This window comes from Mizuhopecten yessoensis, unplaced genomic scaffold (assembly GCF_002113885.1).
Source record: "Mizuhopecten yessoensis strain PY_sf001 unplaced genomic scaffold, ASM211388v2 scaffold11131, whole genome shotgun sequence".
Taxonomy (NCBI): Eukaryota; Metazoa; Mollusca; class Bivalvia; order Pectinida; family Pectinidae; genus Mizuhopecten; species Mizuhopecten yessoensis.
The window spans coordinates 1,005,240-1,031,903 of NW_018408895.1; the positions used below are offsets into that span (position 1 = coordinate 1,005,240).

At 37.4% G+C, this 26,664-nt stretch overlaps 2 protein-coding genes across 2 annotated transcripts in view; one reads left to right on the plus strand and one right to left on the minus strand.

Moving 5' to 3' along the window:
* Nucleotides 1-67: 67 nt before the first annotated feature.
* LOC110466326 lies at nucleotides 68-23,387 on the minus strand. Its single transcript, XM_021522744.1, has 14 exons — nucleotides 23,257-23,387; nucleotides 19,616-19,669; nucleotides 18,154-18,300; nucleotides 17,678-17,898; nucleotides 11,070-11,164; nucleotides 9,934-10,677; nucleotides 9,554-9,633; nucleotides 8,409-8,479; nucleotides 7,720-7,788; nucleotides 6,849-6,945; nucleotides 6,436-6,478; nucleotides 6,018-6,172; nucleotides 4,055-4,132; nucleotides 68-3,552 (listed from the first exon to the last, which is right to left on the minus strand). Exons 1-14 carry the CDS (start codon nucleotides 23,362-23,364, stop codon nucleotides 3,397-3,399), a joined length of 2,118 nt encoding a protein of 705 aa, XP_021378419.1. The 5' UTR covers nucleotides 23,365-23,387; the 3' UTR covers nucleotides 68-3,396.
* Nucleotides 23,388-23,509: 122 nt separating this feature from the next.
* The window catches only part of LOC110466325 (cleavage and polyadenylation specificity factor subunit 2-like), a 202,499-nt gene continuing 199,344 nt past the window's right edge, over nucleotides 23,510-26,664 (plus strand). The window contains exons 1-4 of the mRNA XM_021522743.1: nucleotides 23,510-23,612; nucleotides 24,298-24,503; nucleotides 25,296-25,455; nucleotides 25,876-25,981. Of these exons, the coding sequence (XP_021378418.1) occupies nucleotides 24,355-24,503; nucleotides 25,296-25,455; nucleotides 25,876-25,981 (415 nt within the window). The 5' untranslated portion in view covers nucleotides 23,510-23,612; nucleotides 24,298-24,354. The remainder of the gene's footprint in view (nucleotides 23,613-24,297; nucleotides 24,504-25,295; nucleotides 25,456-25,875; nucleotides 25,982-26,664) is intronic.

Here is a 26,664-nt window from a genome sequence, read left to right on the forward strand (position 1 = left end):
TGTAGTAAATATTGTTTGTAATATATGTGTGTACTGCATGTTGTAATACAATGTATATGTACCCTAATCCATGTTTTTAATATACAATGTACAAGTATCATACAATCTGAAGTGATACAACTTATATATATACAGTGTGTATTATACAATGTGGAGTACCTACAGGTTACATTTCTATGTATATAAATGTACTTTACAGTGTGTAGCTAAGTATGTGGAGCATGTTCTCAAATCTAAGTACAGGTACAGGGAAAAGCTAGGCGTAGATATGGAGAAATTCCAAATTGTGGTAGCAAGACTTCTTAATCTATTAATACACGACAAAGCTTATATTAGCAGGTGGATGTATTACTTAAGTTATAAACACTCCTATATACTTTCTTTTGTTACTATTCTCTCCCACACTTGATTTGATACTAAAAATCCTGACCCTTTTCAATATGAAAGAACAACAAATGATGTAAGTATATATAAACAGAATGTATGTGTCAGTGGTAATCTCTTTACCTATCAATTTACATCAGGGAACAGCTTCATACAAAATCTCAACACTTACTCAACTTACAATTACTGGTAATCTTTGTTCAATTCCTGCGTTATCTCCCCTCATATTTTAAATCTTTCAGATAATTTGAAGCTTTTGGTTCTATGATACAAATGGTTAAGTTAATTCTAATTCTAATAGGATATCTGAAATAGGTTCCCCTACGTGTTATATACACGTATTATATGACAAATGGGTTAATGACAAATACGTTTGCAGTATCCTAATTGATCAGAAGAAAAATATGAGAAAGAAATTTGGTTCTAAATTTTGTTATGAACTATTCTTATTTTAATTAGACATTTCTTTCTTAGAGACGAACACTAATGAAAACACAAAAGGCAACATCACATAAACTATGAGACAAAAAAAAAATGACTAGATATTTGTATGCTAATTGGTTTAGTGAAATTGAAAATGCAATTATGAAAATAAATCCCCTGAATTCCTTATTAAGAAATTTGGTGTACATTTTAACACGATAAGACTTCATCAGATTCAAACATTGGTACACATATGAAATACTTATTGACGAGTTCAGCATCCAAAACACAGGGCATGTAAATACAGGAGACATACATTACAGCCTGGCAAATTAACACCATTTAGTATACCGCCTCTATCCCAGGTCAGACTCTATGTATATACTAACGTATGAGTCTAAGCTGTCTGCAAAATTAAAACCCAATGTGAGAATAAAGCTACCAGTATAGCAATGTAAGATAATCTCCCAGTTATTTAGTACAAAAGGAATACACGTTTGAGATATGGTGAAGATGGACCAGTGTATGACTACCAAGTATATGTATAATTTATTCCAAAAAAAATGACACAAGAATACCATTATTTAAGAATCGAGAGGTATATTTTTAGAGATGTAATTTTTTATGCTATACATGTTTTAGACTAAATTTGCTGCTGCAATTTTTCTATAGGATAAAATCTATACATATATAACAACTTATATAAAGTATCTTGAACTATAAAAATCTATAAGGATCAACATTACTGGGAAAAAAAGCTGACAATCATAATTGATTACAGTTTAAGTATTGCATTTATTTAAAAAATTGCCAACAACGTTAAAATGATCATTTGCATTGTATTTATATAAGTATTTGTTAAAGAGACAATTAAATAAAACGATCAATTTGTAGAAGTCAACAATTAACAGAATTGACTTATCTAACTTTCTTTATTACACAGGGAGACACTATAAACATCCCTACATGTTATACCTTATCAACATTAAAAACTTCCTATTTTGATACGTGTTTTATGTGCTATAGGACCTCCACCTCTTTAACACATTATACAATTAGTATTTTACATAACGATACAGACTGGCTTATCAAGTGGTAAATTATGTATAATTAGGACGTTTACATACCTAAATATTACAAAAAAGTAATAATGCTTCTTGAAGACACATCTTCAATATTAATATAAAAAAATAAGTTTACATGTATTGATCTTATAACTGGTCTAAATTGCATTGATTAATAAAACTTCCTGGAATGGAAATAATCAAAAAGTTTTTAGATATTAAAGGATCGAATATTTTGGAAGAATAAATACCTGGAAAAATAATGAAGAAATAAAAAAAAAAGTTTTATTTAATTTTACATCAAACCTATATGCAAGACTAGCTCATTTTTTTCTATATGTAGCAATTCATCAATTAAATTTAAGCAATGAAACTTAACTATGTTTGATATAATAGACATTATTATATGGTTGAAAATTTCTCGCAATCACATTGGCCGGATCCTTTACACGTGACCAGTCCTCAAAAACTCATGTAGACCGGATATCCGGTGAATATCGATTTTTTTTAAATCTGTCAGACGACAACAGAAGATGGCTGCTGACGAAAGTTCGTCTCCGTTACATCTGAAAATTTCCAAAAATTCCAAAAACTACTCGAAGATAAAGATGCTGTTAACACAAAAAAAAGCCACCGAACACGCAGTGGGTGTCCTCCATGGAAAAGAACCTTGACAATGTCTTCGAAAGCTACGATGCCGAACTGTTAATTGGTTTCAACCATAGCTAAATTTTACACGGAGGCTCGTTCCAGTAAAGGTTAATGATACAAAATTTTATTGTTGAAGCATATATAAAACAGTTATGGGCTTTTGTGCTGGTAAATATGATGTAATATGAACCTGATGATATCGCCTCTGTCAATATCACTTTGTCAGGTTCATATCTCATCATATTCACCAGCATAAAAGTCTATAATTGTATAGTGTTGTTGATGTCCAATGAGAGTATATAACTATGACATGATGATTTTGCTTATAAATGGAATGTCCTATCAAGTATGTGGTTGTATGTTATGTTTCTACAGTAAACAATGACGCTTACATTCATGTTTCTATATATAGATGCCTTGTATCTATTGTTCGCTTTCCAGGCTGTGAAAAATGTCCCTTTGATTCTAAATACCCTTGTAGTTATCTACAAACAATGATAGACTATAACAAAATATTTACCACAAGTATCTGTTACTATAATCCTAGTTTAAATATCAATATGTGGAGATAAGACAAGTGTACATAGCATGACAAAGGCTTTGTCCTACTTAAGTAGTGTACTGAATATAAGTGGTAAGCTATGAACATATATACCAGTAATGTTGGTTCAGTGCTATCCAATCAACCTTCCATAAAACCAGCCTTAGACACGTCCTGAGAGACAGTTTTACAGTGACGTTTATGGGTTACCTCAAACCCTTTGCATTTGCTTCATTTCTTTACTTTCCTGTCAAAATCATTGACATGTGTACAAATCCTCTCTTCCTGTCCAAACCCCAACAGGTCCTAACTAAGGAGTTCAGTAGTGATGCCTCATTTCCTGAGGGTGCCTCCTAACGATGCTTGTCGGGCTAACATGATGGCAGGACGTAGGTACTGACGAAGGTACTCTATACTTAGTGGCTGTTTGGACACCATTTCTTCTATAGGCTGTTTCTCTGACATCATTCTGGATCCATTGAAGTCCATCTAAGCTCAACGAGAACACAGTAAATCATGTACATTATCATATTGAAGACCATCTAAGCTCAACGAGAACACAGTAAATCATGTACATTATCACATTGAAGTCCATCTAAGCTCAACGAGAACACAATAAATCATGTACATTATCACATTGAAGTCCATCTAAGCTCAACGAGAACACAGTAAATCATGTACATTATCATATTGAAGTCAATCTAAGCTCAACGAGAACACAGTAAATCATGTATGTTATCACATTGAAGTACAACTAAGCTCAACGAGAACACAGTAAATCATGTATGTTATCACATTGAAGTACAACTGAGCTCAACGACAACAGTTTATCACATTGATATACATGTACTTGTATGTGGTAAAAAAACTGAGACAATGCTAAGATTCAAACCAGTGCCTAAAAGCTTATCACAGCAAAGTACCTCATAACTTTACAATTCCTGGTTTACAAAAGTGTTCAAAACCTGATGTATATATGTCAGAATCTTACCTGCATCACATAGGTTGCCATGGAGTACAACTTGTTGTCTCTAGTAACAGGCTCTATGATCCAACCACTAGGCAGCATCTGGAAATAAATTGTGAGTCAACATTAATTTTATGTTTGTTCCTAAAGAAAGGTAACTCTATGGACGTACATGCTACAGAGTTGTGTTTATGTGTTTTGGCCACAGTCAGCAGTATAAGGATCAAGGCGTAGAGAAAGTTTTGTTTTGCCCAACAAACTCCTTTCAGAAGAAAAAAATGTGAACAATCTCCTGGATGCTGGAGACATTCCCTGAAGTATATATTTTCTGTTATAAAAGTATATGCTCCAAACTTATCTTAACCCTCTATGGTTAGATAACTAACCTGGACCCTCCCTGAAAGGCAATATTTTCCAGGAATCTGTCAGTACCACTGGGTATTGGGTACTGGTAGATTACTTGCCTGGACTCTCTCTGGTAGGTAATATTTTCCAGGACTTTGTAAGTACCACTGGGCATTGGGTACTGGTAGATTACTTGCCTGGACCCTCTCTGGTAGGTAATATTTTCCAGGACTTTGTAAGTACCACTGGGTATTGGGTACTGGTAGATTACTTGCCTGGACCCTCTCTAGTAGGTAATATTTTCCAGGACTTTGTAAGTAGCACTGGGTATGGGAACTGGTAGGTTACTTGCCTGAATTCTCTCTGGTAGGTAATATTTTCAAGGACTGTCAGTACCACTGGGTATTGGGTACTGGTAGGTTACTTACCTGGACCCTCTCTGTACTGCTGGGTACTGGTAGGTTACTTACTTGAACCCTCTCTGTAACGCTGGGCACTGGTAGGTTACTTACTTGAACCCCCTCTGTAACGCTGGGCACTGGTAGATAACTTACTTGAACCCCCTCTGTAACGCTGGGTACTGGTAGGTTACTTACCTGAACCCCTTCTGTAACGCTGGGCACTGGTAGGTTACATACCTGAACCCTCTCTGTACCGCTGGGTACTGGTAGGTTACTTACCTGAACCCCCTCTGTAATACTGGGTACTGGTAGGTTACTTACCTGAACCCCTCTGTACTGCTGGGTACTGGTAGGTTACTTACCTGAACCCCCTCTGTAATGCTGGGTACTGGTAGGTTACTTACCTGAACCCTTTCTGTACTGCTGGGTACTGGTAGGTTACTTACCTTAACCCTCTCTGTACTGCTGGGTACTGGGAGGTTACTTACCTGAACCCTCTCTGTACTGCTGGGACTGGTAGGTTACCTACCTGAACCCTCTCTGTACCGCTGGGTACTGGTAGGTTACTTACCTTAACCCTCTCTGTACTGCTGGGTACTGGTAGGTTACTTCCCTGAACCCTCTCTGTAACGCTGGGCACTGGTAGGTTACTTACCTGAACCCTCTCTGTACTGCTGGGTACTGGTAGGTTACTTACCTGAACCCACTCTGTACCGCTGGGTACTGGTAGGTTACTTACCTTAACCCTCTCTGTACTGCTGGGTACTGGTAGATTACTTACCTGAACCCTCTCTGTAACGCTGCGCACTGGTAGGTTACTTACCTCAACCCTATCTGTACTGCTGGGCACTGGAAGGTTACTTACCTGAACCCCCTCTGTACTGCTGGGTACTGGTAGGTTACTTACCTGAGCCCCCTCTGTACTGCTGGGTACTGGTAGGTTACTTACCTGAACCCTCTCTGTACTGCTGGGACTGGTAGGTTACCTACCTGAACCCTCTCTGTACCGCTGGGTACTGGTAGGTTACTTACCTGAACCCCCTCTGTACTGCTGGGTACTGGTAGGTTACTTCCCTGAACCCTCTCTGTACTGCTGGGACTGGTAAGTTACCTACCTGAACCCTCTCTGTACCGCTGGGCCCTGGTAGGTTACTTACTTGAACCCTCTCTGTACTGCTGGGTACTGGTAGGTTACTTACCTGAACCCTCTCTGTACTGCTGGGTACTGGTGGGTTACTTACCTGAACCCTCTCTGTACCGCTGGGCACTGGTAGGCCATTGTCTACGGACTGCATGGCTATCACATATTTCTCTCCATCCATCCTCTCGTTTTGGAGGACACAGAAATCAAAACATTCCTTCTTAAACCTGTAGACAAGCTCATGGTAAAAATAAACTGCAACAAAAAAATAATACACCTGCAACATTTAATTTTCAACCATACATACATCACAGGGTCATTTGGGGAAGATAACTAAGTAGCCCTTTTTATCTTCATTCTTAAGCTCTCAATACCATCTTAAAATTACTTTGACAATGTGATGATTTTTTGGATTAAAAACATGAGTACCCGGTATAACTTTATATTTTTACCAAAAATCAATCTGGATGTGCATGTTCCATAGAATTTATGCTATGGAAATTAAAAACAAATCTTACCAATTTTGGCTTTATCTGTGATACTGCTTAAGACATCAACTTTCTACAAATATAAGAAAGAAAAATATTCATCTTTCATTAATTGCAAAATCATAAAAAGTGTATGGGTAGCTTCTGAATACAGTAAACAAACATTTCTTAGTGATTTACTTTAAAGCCTTTTGTATTAATTTACTTTAAAGCCTTTTGTATTATTTCTGATAAACTGATTTATGTATGGTGCTACCTATATGGAGTTACATGTCTTCCAAAGTGAAGCTCAAGGAAATAGTAAGTGTGCTAATTCTTAAGTGTAGTTTTAGAGTTTGTAATTATATGTTAACAGCAGATGATGTTTTTTTTCTGAAGACAATAGGTTACATAACCATTCTTACATTGCATTTTACAAACTGTCAGGTGAATGATGTTCATACCTTCAAACTTTCATCATAGGTGAAGCGAGTTCTGGGGTTTTTGATGGCTTCAAACACTCGCTGTGGTGAGGCACTGATCAGACCTTTACCAACAACACTGTGGGTAAAAAACAGAGACATGTGTGGTGTAAAAGGAGAAACAAATAGATATTTTACAACAATAAATATAAAGACTGAAACAAATTATATACTCTTCAGATGGAAAAAGACATTACCAGGCACTATCACCTCAGTCTGGAATTGTGAAAATAATAGCGATGGACTAACTTTAAGCATGGATTTACAGGTTGTGAAATACTATAAGTACCTCATTTATATAAAGCAGTTCTGCATTAAATTGTATATGACATCTTTTCCAAGACGAAAGTTTTCATTTAAGGGAGAAAGTCTTGAAGTTTTTGGTATAAAACATCTTAAAGTGTGCTTTCAATGGCATATTAATGAATGATAAGAATGATATTTCGCAGATTCAATATGTAAATTCCAAAATGGTTATCAGGACATAATGTCCAAATTTTTATGAAGAAACTGTCTGTATATAGTTGGCATGGTATCAAACCCTATACATTATTGATACCATTATGGAGAACTGTAATATATTAATTAGATCTAATTGGATTGCGATAAATGAATACGGCCATACTCTCGAGCTGGACCAGTGGGTAACAATTCTCCAGTTACATCCGGTCAGGCATCCTTGTACATGAGCTTGCCTTCAAAGTCATTCAACACTTATTCCAGGGGTATCCTTCATTATATCTTAGGAAATTAAAACTATGGAAATACACAACACTACTCGTGGACTGTTTTTAACAGAGTTTCATAAAATCGAATTGTGTTGTAACATTTTTTAACCAACTCTCAAACTTACCTAAAAAGGGTATTTGAGCGGTTTAGAATCTTTTTGAAAATCACTACATCTGTCTCTAGTCCCCAAAACCTGAAACAGAAATGGTACAATATTAAACAAAGTAACATCTAAAGAATAAACAACCAATAATTAATAAAGCAAACGTACCAATAGTATATAGTACATATTGTACTTGTATTTTGCAGGTTTTATTTTTGCTATATTTGCAACCTGAACAAAAAGAATATTGTGATATATATAGATCTGTAAAATTACTTGCCATTTCGACATACATAGTTAGTTAGGACTATTGACTGGGAATGGTTTTGCTTATTAAACCCTGCAAACTTTTTCGAGGAAGTAAATTGTAATAACTCGACTATATAAAGGCTGAGGATGACTGAAATCACCTGTCTTTGAAAATTTGAAAGAAACAAAGCTTTTAATTAGTAGATATCCTCTCATTAGGCATGTGATACAAAATATATATTTTGGTATTGGTGGAGTTTATGTTTACAATTTTTTCAAAAATTATTTAATTTTCGAAGATTGTTAATTTTTCATTTTTGTACTGTATGTCCTGTAGACATACTGTAAGTTCAATTTGGTGGGATTTAGGTAAACACAAGATGTTAATGATTAGTCACAGGACATTACACATACCTGGTGGATGTAAAAGAAAAGTTTGAGAAAATGCTGTATTTACTTACGCCCATCCACCTGAGCTCTCTGTCTGCTGACTCTGAGATTTTCGTAGATCTATGTTTGACACTCTCAGTGCCTGAAATTAAAAGCCCTTACATATGAAAGATAGAAGTTGGTAGAAAGAGGTCTGTTCTTGGAACTCTTAATGATTGTGATTTGAAAACCCTGCCATTCCTCAACCTGCAGTGCCTATCCAATATGCATACACATATATATTTTGGTAACTTACATCGTCTTTGCCACATACAGGTTTTAGGATCAGCTTAATGTCACTTAAAATACACAGATCTTGATAGTTTGGTATACACAGGTGAATTTTGTTTACACAGGTGAGTCTGGTTTACACAGGTGAGGCTGGTTTACACAGGTGAGGATCTGATTATCACAGGTGAGGGTCTAGCTTATACAGGTTAGGGTTTAGTTTACACAGGTGAGGCTGGTTTACACGGGTGAGTCTGGTTTACACAGGTGAGGCTGGTTTACAAGGGTGAGTCTAGTTTACACAGGTGAGGCTGGTTTACACAGGTGAGGATCTGATTAACACCGGTGAGGGTCTAGCTTATACAGGTTAGGGTCTAGTTTACACAGGTGAGGATCTAATTAACACCGGTGAGGGTCTAGCTTATACAGGTTAGGGACTAGTTTACACAAATGAGGCTGGTTTACACAGGTGAGGATCTAGCTTATACAGGTTAGGGTCTAGTTTATACAGGTGAGGCTGGTTTAAATGGGTGAGTCTGGTTTACACAGGTGAGGCTGGTTTACACAGGTGAGGATCTAGCTTATACAGGTTAGGGTCTAGTTTATACAGGTGAGGCTGGTTTACACAGGTGAGGCTGGTTTACAAAGGTGAGGATATCCAAAGTCATGTAGTTTACACTGGTGAGGGTTTGCTTTACACAGGGGAGAGTCTGGTTTATACAGTTGAAGGTCTAGTTTACACAGGTTATAGGGTCTAGTTTACACAGGTGAGGCTGGTTTACACAGGTGAGGATATACAATGCCATGTAGTTTACACTGGTGAGGGTTTGATTTACACTGGGGAGAGTCTGGTTTACACAGGTGAGGGTATATAGTTTACACAGTTGATGGACTAGTTTATAATCATAAGATTCTGGTTTATTCAGTCAAATCATTCCGGGTGTCTTACCAATGCCAATATGTCTGCTGCAGACTGATTTGCTAATGTCATGAACTTGACCACATCTGATGAAGTTGTGGGCTGTTTATCTGTTCAAATGAAAATATTTGACTTAAAGCAAATAGTCAGAAATCTCAAATGCATTTTTTCAATGTTTTCATTGTTTAGCAGAACTATTGACACTCCCTGCAACATAATTACAGCCTTGCATTGATGTGCTATTATCTAACTGTACATGCAGTGGTATTTGAACAATATAGGTAAATAGTTAGATGAATTGTATAAAATATTACAAAGCTACATCAGTAATAATTTGCCGAATTGTATCAAATATTACAAAGCTATATCAGTAATAATTTGCCTAAATAACATGTCAGTTAAAAGCCTACCTGATAATTCAAACAGGTCGTCCTGTGGTGTCTCAGACTCAATGGATGATACTACACTGCCAGTATCGGTGTCCAACTCCTCCAGAGTCAACAACTCCTCACCCTCTCCGTGGCTGTGCCCCCCAATCCCACCATTCTCGTAACCAGTCCTCTCCTTGTTCTGCTCCAAGCTGTCATGACTACTTTTTTGACTGGTTTGGTCTCCACTCTCTGTTTGAGAGTGTTCACTGTCCACATCCATAGGGGATGTCTTGTCCATCGATTCCCTATAGCTGTCGGAATGTAACAAGTTTGATGAGTTTTGAGCATTGTCAGTGACAGATTGTATCAGTGGCTGAGATGGGGAGTCTGTATCTCCCATCACTATTCCTAGGATGTCTGTGTCCGACTGTGAACGCCGCTGCTGAATGGAACGTCTTGTTATTTTGCCCTGAGAATTGGTTCGCAGTCTCAGTATGGATTCTGATTTTTGCAAAACTAAAGATTTCTGCTTTTCATTGAGAGATGAGAAACGATCATAGAATTGCTTGTCTCGTTCCTCGTCACTTGATGAATCGGCAATGTTGTTGGTTTGGCTGTTGTTGTTGAAGTTTGGCATTCGGATACTGGTAAGTGGGGTACATTTAACTTTGCGTAGACGAAGATAGTCCCTAAGTGATCCCAAAAGGCAAGCAACTTGGGTAGCACCAGTGTTGGAGGTCGACATATTGTGAACTAAAATGGTGACTAAACAGCTGTCCATATCTATGTAAAAAGGGGAAAAAAAGAAGAAAATCAGCTTTCAGCTAGGGTCAATTTGAAATGTAAGATCTATCAATGCTAATATTATACATCAAGTTTTATAATCAATGAATTTCATAAAAGTATCTTTAATAGTTGAATCAGCAGTTTTAGCTATTGGATGTAAGGATACCTTTATATGACAGTCAATCAAAATTAATGAATATGCATACAAAAATCAAAAGAGACTTAAATACAATCCACCTCATTGCTACGAACAAGAAACAATACATTTTAGAAGAAATGTTTTTTTCAAAACTCTAGTCCATTTCAGCTAAAACTACAAGTACATTTTAGTACATTTTATACTCTGTAAAGCAATAAGCAATCATGGTTTCCTTGCATACCAAACTCACCTTCGACTGGCTGTACAAGGAAGAACATGGCCAGACTTTTATCCTGAGAGGTCTGTAACATCCAGCAACAGCCATTGTCCTCCCTGTTCCAATGTCTGCAAAACAGTCAATGTACTTGATTTAGGTGAGCACAGTTAATTCTTTGACAAAAGTTGTAAAAACCAGTTTCTCAAGGGTTTTATGATTTGCACAATTTTTTTGTCTCAATCTGGTAAGTTTCATATTTAAGTTGTATACTTGAACACTGCCTCCAAGTGAACAAGTGAAATCCCATCTCCCTTACTGTATATACTTTGGTCCCTAGTCTGTGTAATCCTAAGTCATACTGTGGCACCACCTCAAATGTGTACTCCGAGTCCCTCTTACCTTGTGTACTGCTGTGGCAGCACTTCCTCAGTGTAGTCCTGAACCTTCCTTACCCTGTATAGCCTACTGCTGAGGTACAGTGCTAACTTCTCTGTATAATCTAAAGTCCCCCTCGCCTTGTATACTGCCGTGGTACCACCTCCTCAGTTAAGTACTGAGCCCCTCTCACCTTGTATACTGCCGTGGTAGCACCTCCTCAGTTTAGAACTGAGCCTCCCTTATCTTGTATACTGCTGTGGTACCACCTCCTCAGTTAAGTACTGAGCCCCCTTATCTTGTATACTGCTGTGGTATCACCTCCTCGGTTTAGTACTGAGCCCCCTTATCTTGTATACTGCTGTGGTATCCCCTCCTCAGTTTAGTACTGAGCCCCCTTATCTTTTGTACTGCTGTGGTATCACCTCCTCAGTTAACTACCGAGCCCCCTTATCTTGTATACTGCCATGGTACCACCTCCTCAGTTAAGTACTGAGCCCCTCTCACCTTGTATACTGCCGTGGTACCACCTCCCCAGTTTAGTACTGAGCCCCCCTTACTTTGTATACTGCTGTGGTATCCCCTCCTCAGTTTAGTACTGAGCCCCCTTACCTTGTATACTGCTGGGGGACCACCTCCTCAGTTAAGTACTGAGCCCCTCTCACCTTGTATACTGCCGTGGTACCACCTCCTCAGTTAAGTACTGAGCCCCCTTATCTTGTATACTGCCGTGGTACCACCTCCTCAGTTAAATACTGAGCCCCCCTCACCTTGTATACTGCCGTGGTACCCCCTCCTCAGTTTAGTACTGAGCCCCCCTTATCTTGTATACTGCTGTGGTATCAACTCCTCAGTTTAGTACTGAGCCCCCTTAGCTTGTGTACTGCTGTGTCACCACCTCCTGAGTTTAGTACTGAGCCCCCTTATCTTGTATACTGCCGTGGTACCACCGCCTCAGTTTAGTACTGAGCCCCCCTTATCTTGTATACTGCTGTGGTATCACCGCCTCAGGTTAGTACTGAGCCCCCTTATCTTGTGTACAACTGTGGTACCACCACCTCAGTTTAGTACTGAGCCTCCCTTATCTTGTATACTGCTGTGGTATCCCCTCCTCAGTTTAGTACTGAGCCCCCCTTATCTTGTATACTGCTGTGGTATCACCGCCTCAGGTTAGTACTGAGCCCCCTTATCTTGTGTACAACTGTGGTACCACCACCTCAGTTTAGTACTGAGCCTCCCTTATCTTGTATACTGCTGTGGTACCACCTCCTCAGTTAAGTACTGAGCCCCCCTAACCTTGTATACTGCTGTGGTACCACCTCCTCAGTTAAGTACTGAGCCCCCTTATCTTGTATACTGCCGTGGTACCACCGCCTCAGTTTAGTACTGAGCCCCCTTATCTTATGTACTGCTGTGGTACCACCTCCTCAGTTTAGAACTGAGCCCCCTTATCTTGTATACTGCTGTGGTATCAACTCCTCAGTTTAGTACTGAGCCCCCTTATCTTTTGTACTGCTGTGGTATCACCTCCTCAGTTTAGAACTGAGCCCCCTTATCTTGCGTACTGCTGTGGTATCACCTCCTCAGTTTAGGACTGAGCCCCCTTATCTTGTGTACTGCCGTGGTACCACCTCCTCAGTTAAGTCCTGAGCCCCCCTCACCTTGTATACTGCTGTGGTACCACCTCCTCAGTTTAGTAATGAACCTTCCTTACCCTGTATAGCCTACTGCTGAGGTACAGTGCTATCTTCTCTGTATAATCTAAAGTCCCCCTCGCCTTGTATACTGCCGTGGTCCCACCTCCTCAGTTTAGTACTGAGCCTCCAGTCCTGAACCTTCCTTACCCTGTATAGCCTACTGCTGAGGTACAGTGCTATCTTCTCTGTATAATCTAAAGTCCCCCTCGCCTTGTATCCTGCCGTGGTACCACCTCCTCAGTTAAGTACTGAGCCCCTCTCACCTTGTATACTGCCGTGGTACCACCTCCCCAGTTTAGTACTGAGCCCCCCTTACTTTGTATACTGCTGTGGTATCCCCTCCTCAGTTTAGTACTGAGCCCCCCTATCTTGTGTACTGCTGTGGTATCACCTCCTCAGTTTAGTGCTGAGCCCCCTTACCTTGTATACTGCTGGGGGACCACCTCCTCAGTTAAGTACTGAGCCCCCTTATCTTGTATACTGCCGTGGTACCACCGCCTCAGTTTAGTACTGAGCCCCCTTATCTTATGTACTGCTGTGGTACCACCTCCTCAGTTTAGTACTGAGCCCCCTTATCTTGTGTACTGCTGTGTCACCACCTCCTCAGTTTAGTACTGAGCCCCCTTATCTTGTGTACTGCTGTGGCACCACCTCCTCAGTTTAGTACTGAGCCCCCTGACCTTGTATACTGCTGTGGTACCACCTCCTCAGTTAAGTACTGAGCCCCCCTCACCTTGTATACTGCTGTGGTACCACCTCCTCAGTTTAGAACTGAGCCTCCCTTACCTAGTATACTGCTGTGGTACCACCTCTTCAGTTTAGTACTGAGCCTCCCTTACCTAGTATACTGCTGTGGTATCACCTCCTCAGTTTAGTACTGAGCCCCCTTATCTTGTATACTGTTGTGGTATCATCTTCTCAGTTTAGTACTGAGCCTCCCTTATCTTGTATACTGCTGCGGTATCATCTCCTCAGTTTAGTACTGAGTCCCCCTTACCTTGTATACTGCCGTGGCTCTCCTCTTCAGTTTAGTACTGAGCCTCTCTTACCTTGTATACTGCTGTGGTACCACCTCCTCAGTTTAGTACTGAGTCCCCCTTAACTTGTATACTGCTGTGGTACCACCTCCTCAGTTTAGTACTGAGCCCCTTTACCTTGTATACTGCTGTGGTACCACCAGTAAACTCCTCTGTGTAATCCTGTCTCCCTTACCTTGTATACTGCTGTGGTACCACCTCCTCAGTTTAGTACTGAGTCCCCCTTAACTTGTATACTGCTGTCGTACCACCTCCTCAGTTTAGTACTGAGTCCCCCTTAACTTGTATACTGCTGTCGTACCACCTCCTCAGTTTAGTACTGAGTCCCCATTAACTTGTATACTGCTGTGGTACCACCTCCTCAGTTTAGTACTGGGCCCCTTTACCTTGTATACTGCTGTGGTACAGTGCTCCCTTCTATGTGTAATCCTGTCTCCGTTACCTTGTATACTGCTGTGGTGCAGTACTACCTTCTATGTGTAATCCTGTCTCCCTTACCTTGTATGCTGCTGTGGTACAGTACTACCTTCTCTGTGTCATACTGTCTCCCTTACCTTGTATACTGCTGAGGTACAGTACTACCTTCTCTGTGTAATAATGTCTCCCTTACCTTGTATACTGCTGTTGTACAGTACTACCTTCTCTGTGTAATCGTAAGTCTCCCTTACCTTGTATACTATTATGGTACAGTACTACCTTCTCTATGTAATCGTAAGTCTCCCTTACCTTGTATACTATTATGATACAGTACTACCTTCTCTGTGTAATACTGTCTCCCTTACCTTGTACACTGCTGTGGTACAGTACTACCTTCTCTGTGTACTCGTAAGTAGTTTAGTACTGAGCCCCCTTATCTTGTGTACTGCTGTGGTACCACCACCTCAGTTTAGTACTGAGCCTCCCTTATCTTGTATACTGCTGTGGTATCACCTCCTCAGTTTAGTCCTGAGCCCCCTTATCTTGTGTACTGCTGTGGTATCACCTCCTCAGTTTAGTCCTGAGCCCCCTTATCTTGTGTACTGCTGTGGTACCACCACCTCAGTTTAGTACTGAGCCTCCCTTATCTTGTATACTGCTGTGGTATCACCTCCTCAGTTTAGTCCTGAGCCCCCTTATCTTGTGTACTGCTGTGGTACCACCACCTCAGTTTAGTACTGAGCCTCCCTTATCTTGTATACTGCTGTGGTATCACCTCCTCAGTTTAGTACTGAGCCCCCTTATCTTGTATACTGTTGTGGTATCATCTTCTCAGTTTAGTACTGAGCCTCCCTTATCTTGTATACTGCTGTGGTATCACCTCCTCAGTTTAGTACTGAGCCCCCTTATCTTGTGTACTGCTGTGGTATCACCTCCTCAGTTTAGTCCTGAGCCCCCTTATCTTGTGTACTGCTGTGTCACCACCTCCTCAGTTTAGTACTGAGCCCCTTTACCTTGTATACTGCTGTGGTACCACCAGTAAACTCCTCTGTGTAATCCTGTCTCCCTTACCTTGTACACTGCTGTGGTACAGTACTACCTTCTCTGTGTAATACTGTCTCCCTTACCTTGTATACTGCTGTGGCACCACTTCCTCAGTGTAATCCTGTCTCCCTTACCTTGTATCCTGCTGTGGTAAAGTACTACCTTCTCTGTGTAATCGTAAGTCTCCCTTACCTTGTATACTGCTGTGGTTCGGTACTACCTTCTCTGTGTAATCATACATTACAGAAGATTTTGCTTAATATCACTTCCCATTTGTCAGTACTGCTGTGGTACCACCTCCTCAGTTTAGTACTGAGCCCCTTTACCTTGTATACTGCTGTGGTACCACCAGTAAACTCCTCTGTGTAATCCTGTCTCCCTTACCTTGTATACTACTGTGATACAGTACTACCTTCTCTGTGTAATCCTGCCCCCCTTACCTTGTATACTGCTGTGGTACACAACTACCTTCTCTGTGTACTCGTAAGTCACCCTTACCTTGTATACTGCTGTGGTTCAGTACTACCATCTCTGTGTAATCATACATTACAGAAGATTTTGCTTAATATCACTTCCCATTTGTCAGTACTGCTGTGGTACCACCTCCTCAGTTTAGTACTGAGTCCCCCTTAACTTGTATACTGCTGTGGTACCACCTCCTCAGTTAAGTACTGAGCCCCCCTCTCCTTGTATACTGCCGTGGTACCACCTCCTCAGTTTAGTACTGAGCCCCCTTACCTTGTATACTGCTGTGGTACAGTACTACCTTCTCTGTGTAACCCTGTCTCCCTTACCTTGTATACTGCTGTGGTTCAGTACTACCTTCTCTGTGTAATCATACATTACAGAAGATTTTGCTTAATATCACTTCCCATTTGTCAGAGAAAAACATGATATTAACAGAAACATGACATTAACAGAATACGTATTTTCTGACGTTTTTCAGCCCTCAAAACAGGAAGTGAACTTAGTCAAATGCCTAAGTGGTGTGGGTCTACGAATTGAAGAAGATTGTAAAATAAAGATATTTTGTAACTAACCTTGTTCTTTACTCTAGTTGAAATGTAGTATACGTAAATAAGTATAGAAATAAATATATTCTTTGTAATTTATTTCAGTATGCAGTTACATTTCATATATATAGTTAGTAGCAAAATGACGATCAGTACAATCGTAATTATGATTATTTACTGCAGTAGTGTCTAGTGATGAGGCATACAAGTGTTTGGCTGGTATTCTGCATCAAATTCAATTGTAAACATGATACTTGGTAAATATTTACATTTATCTTGACATGTATACTGCTCTTTCGCTAGTAACATCTTTTTATAGTTTAATTTCTTCAGATATTTGCTGCAAGTGTGACATCGTTTTCTGCGAGTTTGTCTAGCTATCTTACGGTGACCTTCTACCTTTGAAACGTAGCATTTCATTGGATGACCTCAATATGCAAATAAGAACACCAGGCAATCAGATGCTGTGTTATGAAATCGCGTTAAACCAGCCGTAAACGAGGGAAGTGAAAAATGTAACCTCCTGTTACGATAGTTTGAACAATAAATGATAACCCAAAAGGTAATCTCTTTATTACATCGACATTTGGAAAGTGTAATTAAACATAGGTCATAATTTTGCAATGAATACATTCTCGCAGATCACGATTTTACACCAGCAGCATACAGTAGAATTACGACAACACCATGTCGGCGTCGTACGTGGGTTATTTGAGATTCAAAACAAAGACGATTTTTTCGTATTGTAGGTGAACCTTGGTCAAACTTAAATAATTTAAGAAACTTATTGTTTGAAAGACAATCTTTATTTTAATCTCAATCAGCATTCGTCATATTTTACGGAAGACCATCCACTTGTATGCCTACTTCACAACAACGTAAATTCAATCTGGAGACGAGCTGTTTGTGAATTAGTTGAAAGATAACATCACAGTCGTAAGTCTCTCTTACCTTGTATACTGCTGTGGTACAGTACTACCTTCTCTGTGTAATCCTGTCTCCCTTACCTTGTATACTGCTGTGGCACCACTTCCTCAGTGTAATCCTGTCTCCCTTACCTTGTATACTGCTGTGGCACCACCTCCTCAGTATAATCCTGGGTTTTAGGGTTGATGACCACCTCCTGTATAACATCCTGTCCCATGCCCTTCTCCATTTTGTAAGGAGACTGGTTGGTGGGACCAGACTTGCTGGACTTGGACTTGACCAAACTGCAGGTGACCACACCTGGCTTCCAATCCTTCAGCCTCCCAATGTCACGGATTGTTTGGTATACAACCTGTAAGTACAATAATTAAATAATATTTTCTCCGATATTCAGTTATGTTAGATGCATTAGATTAGATTTGTCTGTCCACTTAATAAACAACACCAGTTAAAAGGTTCCAATGTGGTGTATAGAACAAGCCAAAATTAGTGAGGTGAATAAAGCATTAAAATAGTTTGTTTCTCTGTGAGCAACAGGATAAGCAGAATATATTTCTCTGGTAACTTGTTATAAAAAATAATGGAGAAAAGTTGATCATATTTATACCTGTGATGAGGCAGGCATCTTACAGTAGGTGGTGTAGACAAGGATTCTATCCTCCTCGCTGTCTCCCAGGAAACTCTGTGTCCACACCCTGGTATTGTGAGAGTAGCCAAACAACCTCCAGCCATTGTTACTGACCACTGGGAACACCTGACAGATTGATAGTATGATGGTCAGATCTTATAAATCTTATGCATGAGTGATGGGCGTTTAAGCAAGCAGTGTGGTCTATGGTGTAAAGAAATATGGAGTGATTTCTATGGAATTTGTCATCATTCTGTTAAGATTCTTTAGCTGTGACCTTGATGATACACATATGACCTTGACCTTAACCTGGTCTCTAGAGATTGATGTCAGCAAAATAAGTTTTATAAAATTTGGAGAAAAATTTAGTGCAGATTGAATGCACAAGCCAATGTTCCCATCATCATGTTAACATTTTGTAGCTGTGTCCTTGGCCTTGAACAGATTATCTTGATTGTTCCCATATCTTCAAAAGATTGATATCAGTAAAAATTGTGTGAAGTTTTGTGAAATTTAGTTGAAAATTAAATCAGAAATTTGGGACAAGCCAAATATCCAATAATTCCATAGGCCACTTGTATAGCAGAGTATACCGGACACTGATATGTTCACTTGTGCTTCGTGCTTCTCACTCAGGAAAATATTGGTACCCGCCATACTTATGAAATAAGAGTGTACATATATATAATATTCAACATCCTCTATCATGGTATATGTATAATTTTTGTGTGAATTTCCTTCTTTTTTCTTAATAGAAATGTAAGTATTTTCTATGCAAAACATTTTGATGTCATTAAATATGTAGTGGGCATAAAAATGTCAAACAATTTTTATGCCCACCTCACCCCCTAATTGTTTCCATAACTTTGGGCCATAATGGTAATACAGTTTACACAAGAAGTGCTAAAAATAAACGGGCGCAGAAACTGGACATATAATGACATTGATCATTGATGACGATTGGATCAATTTAACTTGTCATTGTGAAGGAAGTACATGTACAGATTGACTAATTTGGCAATTTCTGCTGTTAGGGCTCAGAAACTGGTCACTTCATGTTATATATGTACTGGTGAAAAAAAGTTAAACAGGTCCAATGAAGTATTAAGATGTTAGTTTCAGAAATGCTTTTTAAATTTTGAACTTCAATATTTTGAAAATTTACTAGCTGAAACATTTGCATTCAATTGCCGTTAATCTTATTATTATCAGGCTTGGAACAACTGTGTTAGTAACAATTGATTAAAGCCAGTTCTGTTATTAACCATACTAACGGGAAAGATGCACTAAAGTTTGAAAATGGAAAATACAACAGATCACTTTATTTATGATTAAGTTAACATACAATATAGGTATAGAGTAGTTCAAAATTACTGAGTGATTTCTCCAGGAAAATATTCGTTTGGTGTTAAATAGAATTTGGAATAAGTAATGTATTTACCTTTGATCTTGCAATGACTTTCAGGAATGTCTTTGGTTCCAATTTCTTCACATCCTATAACAAATAAAAACATCTTTGGATTTAAAATCTGAAAATAAAATGTCTTCAACAGCAAACAAGTAAGAAAAAGAGGTGCATTGCAAGGAGATAAGTCCAGTTTTTCATATTTTTGTAATAAGGTATGAAAATATTTTGTGTACCCTAAAGCCTAAAATTTCTTATGATTGATGTGCATAAAAAAAATCTTATCCTGAGGTTTTAAAGTAAGCAAGTACAAATATGTGTACCTTGAACAAGAGGCTCAGAAGTTATCATGTTAATAAGCATACCTGTTTGTAGACTGGCTGAACTTAATCACTGTACAATTTTTTGTGATCTGTATCTTATATCAAGAAAATGACTTTATACTCTCAGCAACCACAGCAAATGTCAAATTTGATTTCAAACTTCTAAATTTTAAGAAGCTATTGAAGTCTTTGTAAAAGTAACTCAAGGTTACTTGAAGAAACTTTGTATCACCCCATCCTCGGTAACTACAGACTTATATCATGATCGATATCCAGAGCTGTGATTTGGAAATTGAAAAGATTTTTTAATCTTTTACCCACTTTTAAAGCAACTAAATGTACCTGTATAAAAAAATCTTATTTGTAACTTTTTCAGATAACTGGCCCATGGCAAACCCTAAAGTTCAATTTTCATAAGGTGACCTTGGCCTTTGATGCCATGACCTAATTAGCACTGTATCAAAATTTAAAGGTTCGACTAACAAAAGGTCAATACTTCTTCAGATTAGATATGTTCTAGTTTTTCTGAAAAAGTCTTTAAAGATTTCAAGATGGTGCCTGTTGGGCCATATTAATTTTTCAATTTGCTCCAAAGTAACAATTAGTCATATAACTGATCATAGCAAAAAATGTTTCTGTCAAAGAGTTAAGGTTTGAAAAGGACTTAAAGATGACTGCAGTCAAAGCAGCAATCTTTGGAATGGCACAAAATAGAACACTTGAATTGGTCAGAACCTCTTCTTGACCATTTAAAAAATATTGGAGTCAATTTCTGCAGTGCAGCTGTTTTTGAGAAGTAAATAATGTCTCAGTCAATTTGAGGCAAGAGTGGCCATTTAACTGGAAGAAAAATAAGGACACTTGGTAAAAACAATATTTTTTAATGACTGGAAATATCCATGCTTATAAATTTACGATAACACCCAATTATATACAGGAAAGACTAAAGCTCATATACAGTGTATATGTGAGCTAAAACACTATTTCAACACTCAACATATTGATTCAAGGAAAAACATTTGCAAAGAATATTATGCAGTTGCACAGAAATTGATCAAATATCAAAGACACCATATCTATGTGTATTACTGATTTTCTGATACAGGCCTTGGTTTTTGCTATACACGTAGGCCGTACCATGAACACAGTGCATGTGATGTCTGTGGTATAGCTGTATATCCTGATCAATACCTCGTCCATCACTACAGCCTTCTACACCTGTCCTAGACATGCTATGTGTATAATTAGCTGGCAGTCTTGCATCAAATGGAGTAATCGTTAACTTAAATGGAAATTCAAATGAGGTGATCTCTATATCTGATAAAACAAAACCTACATGGGGTTAATTACAGGGCTTTCTGTGATTAAAAAAAAAAAAATTCCATAAAAATAATGCTTTTCCAAATTCATACAGGAACAGGCTGATCTCAAAACACTGGCTTTCTTTAAGAGTATTTGTTTAGCTCAATTTCATTCCCATTCCAAATGGAAAATAGTGGTATCTTTTTCTGAAATTCTGATTTTCTTTTTCAAATTTCAGCTTGCATTCAGATGGCAATGCAGCAGATTTTTGTACCAGCTCTATCAAACAAACTATTGTTACAACTGAAGTACACTTCACTCTGTGAGAATACAGTGTTTTGCAAAATATCAAGATCCTCATAAAAAAGTATGAGTATTGGCACATGTGTAATGGCATACATGTACCATGTGATAGCTTCTGGTTTATGTACTACCTGATCATGACATGTACATGTGTAATGACATTGTAATGCCATAATTGACCCTTGGATATATTAATGAGTAGCAGGTTTTTTTGCTCAGTTTTACTGCCGACTACAAGTAGTTTTCCCAGCTAAAAAACTGCCTTATTTTACCAAAATGCACAAAATTGAGGATTTTTTTCCCAGTCATTAGAAATCATACTTTATCTTACCAATTCATAAAGGAACTGCAGGCCAATAAAAAAACATTGGTAACAAAAACACTGCTTGGACTTATTTCATTTGAAACTGTTTTAAATGTTGATATATCTTTTATTGTCGCTTATAAAATAACATGTACATTTTATCTGTGTGTATATCACCAAATATTAATATGTGACTCTGAAAATAACAACTTGGACTTGGATTATCATGCAAGTGTCATTGGAGAACACTGTAGGCATTTTTTTTTTTATCTTTTGAACACTTTCTGTGCGTGACCTTCCTACTGTTTGTTTGTTTTGTGTTTTTTGCTTTTAGATAATCCTATTTTCCGTACTATTTCAATTCAGAAACCTTCTCTGAAGTATTTTGAGATAAAAAAATGGATGAACTTCAATTTTCTGTTCCCTTTTTCTAAATTAAAAATCCTTGATTTATTGGAATAATTAGATTCTCATAAATTCACCTCCACAATGTTGTATATAACCAATTACCATTACGTGGCAGATTCTGCTAGTTAATTGCAAAAGGGTGGAGCCTCTTTAACAATATAGATCTGGAACTTTCAACTGGTCACTGCATGTATCTCATTTTCATTCACTGTTATAAAATATTTAAATTTTCACAATTGTAATTTCAAGATGAATTGATCAAGTTCTATTGAACCATATCATTTTTTTTTCAATGTTTAAAAAAAATGAAATATTATATTTATATACAAATTAAAAGAAATTGTGATCATTTTAGACTACATAACAATATCAAAATAATCTTTGAAGAAGTGTATTTGGCCTACTTCAGAAAAAAAATTGTCAAAGAAGGAATGCAAATAGATAAATAAACAAGGTAATGTGCATATATGCATCAAATCAAAAGTTTTATTGAATGTCGGTATGGTTAAAAACAATACAACATTAGCTCTAGATCTAATGAGCTAATAAAACCGACACATAAAAGACATGCACAGTTACACAATAAATATTTAGCAAAACATATTAAAAGATGAGCGTTATCTAATAGATAGGTGACATAAGTAGAGGTAAGCTTTTAAAGTTTAGCTAAAAACATGTATACAAATGTATTGTGAGTCTATGTAAACTTAAGTTTGTTTACGTTTGCACATATCCTACTATACCGTGCTAGGTTTTACAAGTTAAAATTGTCTAAGACACATACCAGCACGACGTCTATTTGTAAGGTGACACTATTTATATCAAGTGCACATATGTTCAAAACAACAATAACACACCCCTTATGGTCATTTTAAATGATGACCACTCCTGTTTTTGTTCATAAATGGAAAACGCTATTACAAAGCAATTGCGTTATACATCAAACCATTCATTTCAAGATAAATGGAATATATAACGAATGTTGTTTTCGTAAAAATTCGGTTAGTAGGGCACAAGCAGACGATTTTGTTTCATACCTTTTGAGAATCGGGGTTAGCCATGAAGGAAGAATACATCACTATCGCCAAAATGACACATCCTGCAAGAAGGGGTCCAAATATTGAGAGGAGGATTATCATCGTCATCCCTTTTGTTCATTTCTATACCAAAATCTCAGAAAGTGACAAATATGAGCGATATAAGTCACTTAGCACTGATGTTTTTCTCTCTGAATCAATGTCTGCATCATCCGCAATTGCAAAGTTCACCGGAAGTAAAGAGTTGTCTCCCCTTGTTAAAAATGGCAGCCGCCATGAAAGCGAAGTGTGACAAAATGATCGACGGCGGGAGATGGAGAAAATGATCGTGGATGTCTAATAAGACAAGTGTTAGGGTATGCAAATGTTTTTGTTCATATATAATGCTACTTCTATCATTTAAACATCACTGTTAGTCGGGAAATATTTAAAACTCTCTTGATAAACAGTAGCAAACTTGCCGGTTGTTAAATTATCCAAAGTACACAAAGTAAATCTTCATTATTTTTACGTTTACAGTGTAATGGTGGTGGTTATAATAGCAACTATCACTGGGACCGCAGAGCCGTGTGTATTATTTTACGTAATACATTGAATTTTGCTAATTGATTAAGCAATAAAAACTTTCAGATCACAATATTGTATGTTGCGAGCTGTAAGGATTGTATGGAAGATTCCAATTTCAGCTTTAAGTTGTATTGTGTATTGCACTTTTCTGTTGCTTCTAGGAGAAGGTTAATTTCAGGTCCAATTGCTTCTACCTAGCTTAGTGAATATAGTTTGCACAAGTCTACAAAACAATTTTTTCTTATTTTAAATTTTTATTTTTGTTAAATATCATGATGATCAATTAGGTTTTTTTAATGTTTGAGGGGAGGGAAATCAAATGACAATGAGCATGTTTTTCTGATAAATGGAAGGGATGCTTATTGGAGAGGAATGTTCTTTTAAACAACCATTTAAATTCAGTAAACATCTATTGATCCTAGGAAACTAAAATGAACATATGTAGTCAATTATTTGCATTTATATATATTTCAGGTGATACAGACTGATCTCTGAAATACACAAACTAGCAGTACTGTACAACTGATTAAGATGACGTCTATTGTAAAACTACAAGCCTTCTCTGGCGCTCACAATGAATCTCCGCCCTGCTATATGTTACAAGTGGACGAGTTCCGCTTTCTTCTGGATTGTGGATGGGATGAGGATTTCAATCTAGACTTTATAAAAGAATTAAAAAGGTATGAATGATGTAATTAAAAAATAAATAATTAAGATGTGTGTCATCAAATTTAGAAAGGTATGGCACCATATAAAAAAAAATGATATAAAATACCAGTGTTCCAAAATGCAACTAGATTTTGAAATAGGTGGTTGCATTGACGAGAACGAATAGCTAGTCAAATTTTACAAGTTATAATGTTGACCTGTTGATACAACTGTATCATGAAAAAATAGCTTGTTCAGAATTGATGAATAGCAGGCTTAATTTGCCAGCAACTGGCTTATAATGCAATCACTGAATCTGATCAGTCGATTTTGTTTTTATTCAAACTTACAGTCTAACTGATTATTTCACTAAAGGAGTTGAACATATCGGTGTAAATTGTTCATAACTGTTACAATTTTATAGGTGTTTTCTTTTATGTATAAATCTTCCTGTATAAACTATTTCAGTGATATCATTACGTCTCAATTTTCATGTAAACTAAATATTTGCAATATTTGTGATAAGATAATTTCTGCAAAAAGAATATGTGTCCAGCGAAAATTTAAAGAAACGATGTACTCTTGCTTAGAATAAATAAGTTTATGTGGTATCCTCTTAGCCTTTGTACTGAACTGTCATCAAAAATGTATTTTGTTGGTTATTTCATGTTCTCTTAACCAGTAAAAGGTGTGTTCATCTATACTGTACTACTATATGTTAATATCTATGTGGAAACCAAATTAGTTTGGCTTTTGTCACTGATGTTTATCAAAGTTGAAATTGGTTCAAATATGAATATTAACTAAACATTTCTTTACTTCAGACACACCCACCAAATTGATGCTGTATTACTTAGCTATCCTGATCACATCCACTTAGGAGCTCTGCCTTATATGGTGGGAAAGGCTGGAATGACCTGTCCTATATACGCCACTATTCCTGTGTATAAGATGGGGCAGATGTTTATGTACGACCTTTACCAGGTATTGAATTCTACTATATTTATATTATGGCAACAAAGGCTGCATTTTCTTTATAAATATGTACCATAAATATTGATATATTCAATAAGTAATGATAGAATATTCAGGAGTCAAGAGAGTTTCCAGGAACAACACATTAACATTAGCACTGTAGTTCTATTCTTGGGACAAATATAAGTATAAAATATATGAAGTATTTGTAATATCAATATTGAATCTTATTTTCTTTTGACATTAAAAATCCTTTTTGTGCATGTACTATCTGGTCATTTTGTGCATGAAACTTGCTAATTTAAAATGAGACGTGTTGGGATTGTGAATGTCTGTAACACAGAATTGATTTTCCATTTCAGATGTGTTTCTAGCTTTGAATGATCTAGTCGAATTTTATGCCTAACGTTTTATTATCTTTTCTTTCAGTCAAGGCACAACACAGAGGATTTTGAGATATTCAGCCTTGATGATGTTGATTGTGCATTTGATAAAATCCACCAGCTTAAATATTCACAAACTGTACATATGAAAGGTGAGCTTAACTATTTCACAAAAATAATGATCTATAAAAGGTGAAGTCTGACTGTACATTCATAAAATGTACCTGTGAAAGATGAGCTAAATTAAACTATCACAAACTCTGTATGAAAGACGAGCTTAATTACATATTCAGAATATAAGATGTCATAAACATCATTATCACCAGCAATGTAAGCGTATCAACAGTAAATTTTGTCAATCTGTCTGACCCTTTATATAATTACCATCCATTCAGAACTGGTCCTGACTGTAATATCTTAATCATTGACAATTACTTTTTGAAACTTACATAGTATATAGATTATAACAATGCATTATGTCATCTACAAAGCTAGTATCTGTACCTTCAAATTCACTGCAAGACGTCTAAAGTAAAGAAAACCTGCAGTGCTTGTCTAGACCACTTAGGAACTGAACATTTTTGATAAAACTTCCATAGACACATCTTTTTATGTAAACCAAAGCCTTTGATGATTCAAACCAACGTATAGAGTGAAGATTTTCTGAACCATGTCTCGGAACCAACCAAGATTATTTGATGAAACAACATAAATATGAGTGCTATGACAAGAGAGTCACATGTCTGTTACCTTAAGGTCAAGGTCACTACAAGGTGTCAAAGGTCAAATCATTGAAGATTTGTGTTAAAAGTTTTGACTGAAAAGTTATGTTAGA

Bases quoted from the DNA above. Each gene is read 5' to 3' on its own strand.
- LOC110466326 (XM_021522744.1), bottom strand. From the start codon at position 23,364: ATGACGATGATAATCCTCCTCTCAATATTTGGACCCCTTCTTGCAGGA. The intron at 18,301-19,615 runs GTAAATACATTA...TCAATCTGTCAG, and splicing joins AAGTCATTGCAAGATCAAAG to GTGTTCCCAGTGGTCAGTAA. The intron at 3,553-4,054 runs GTAAGATTCTGA...CGTTGAGCTTAG, and splicing joins TGGCAACCTATGTGATGCAG to ATGGACTTCAATGGATCCAG.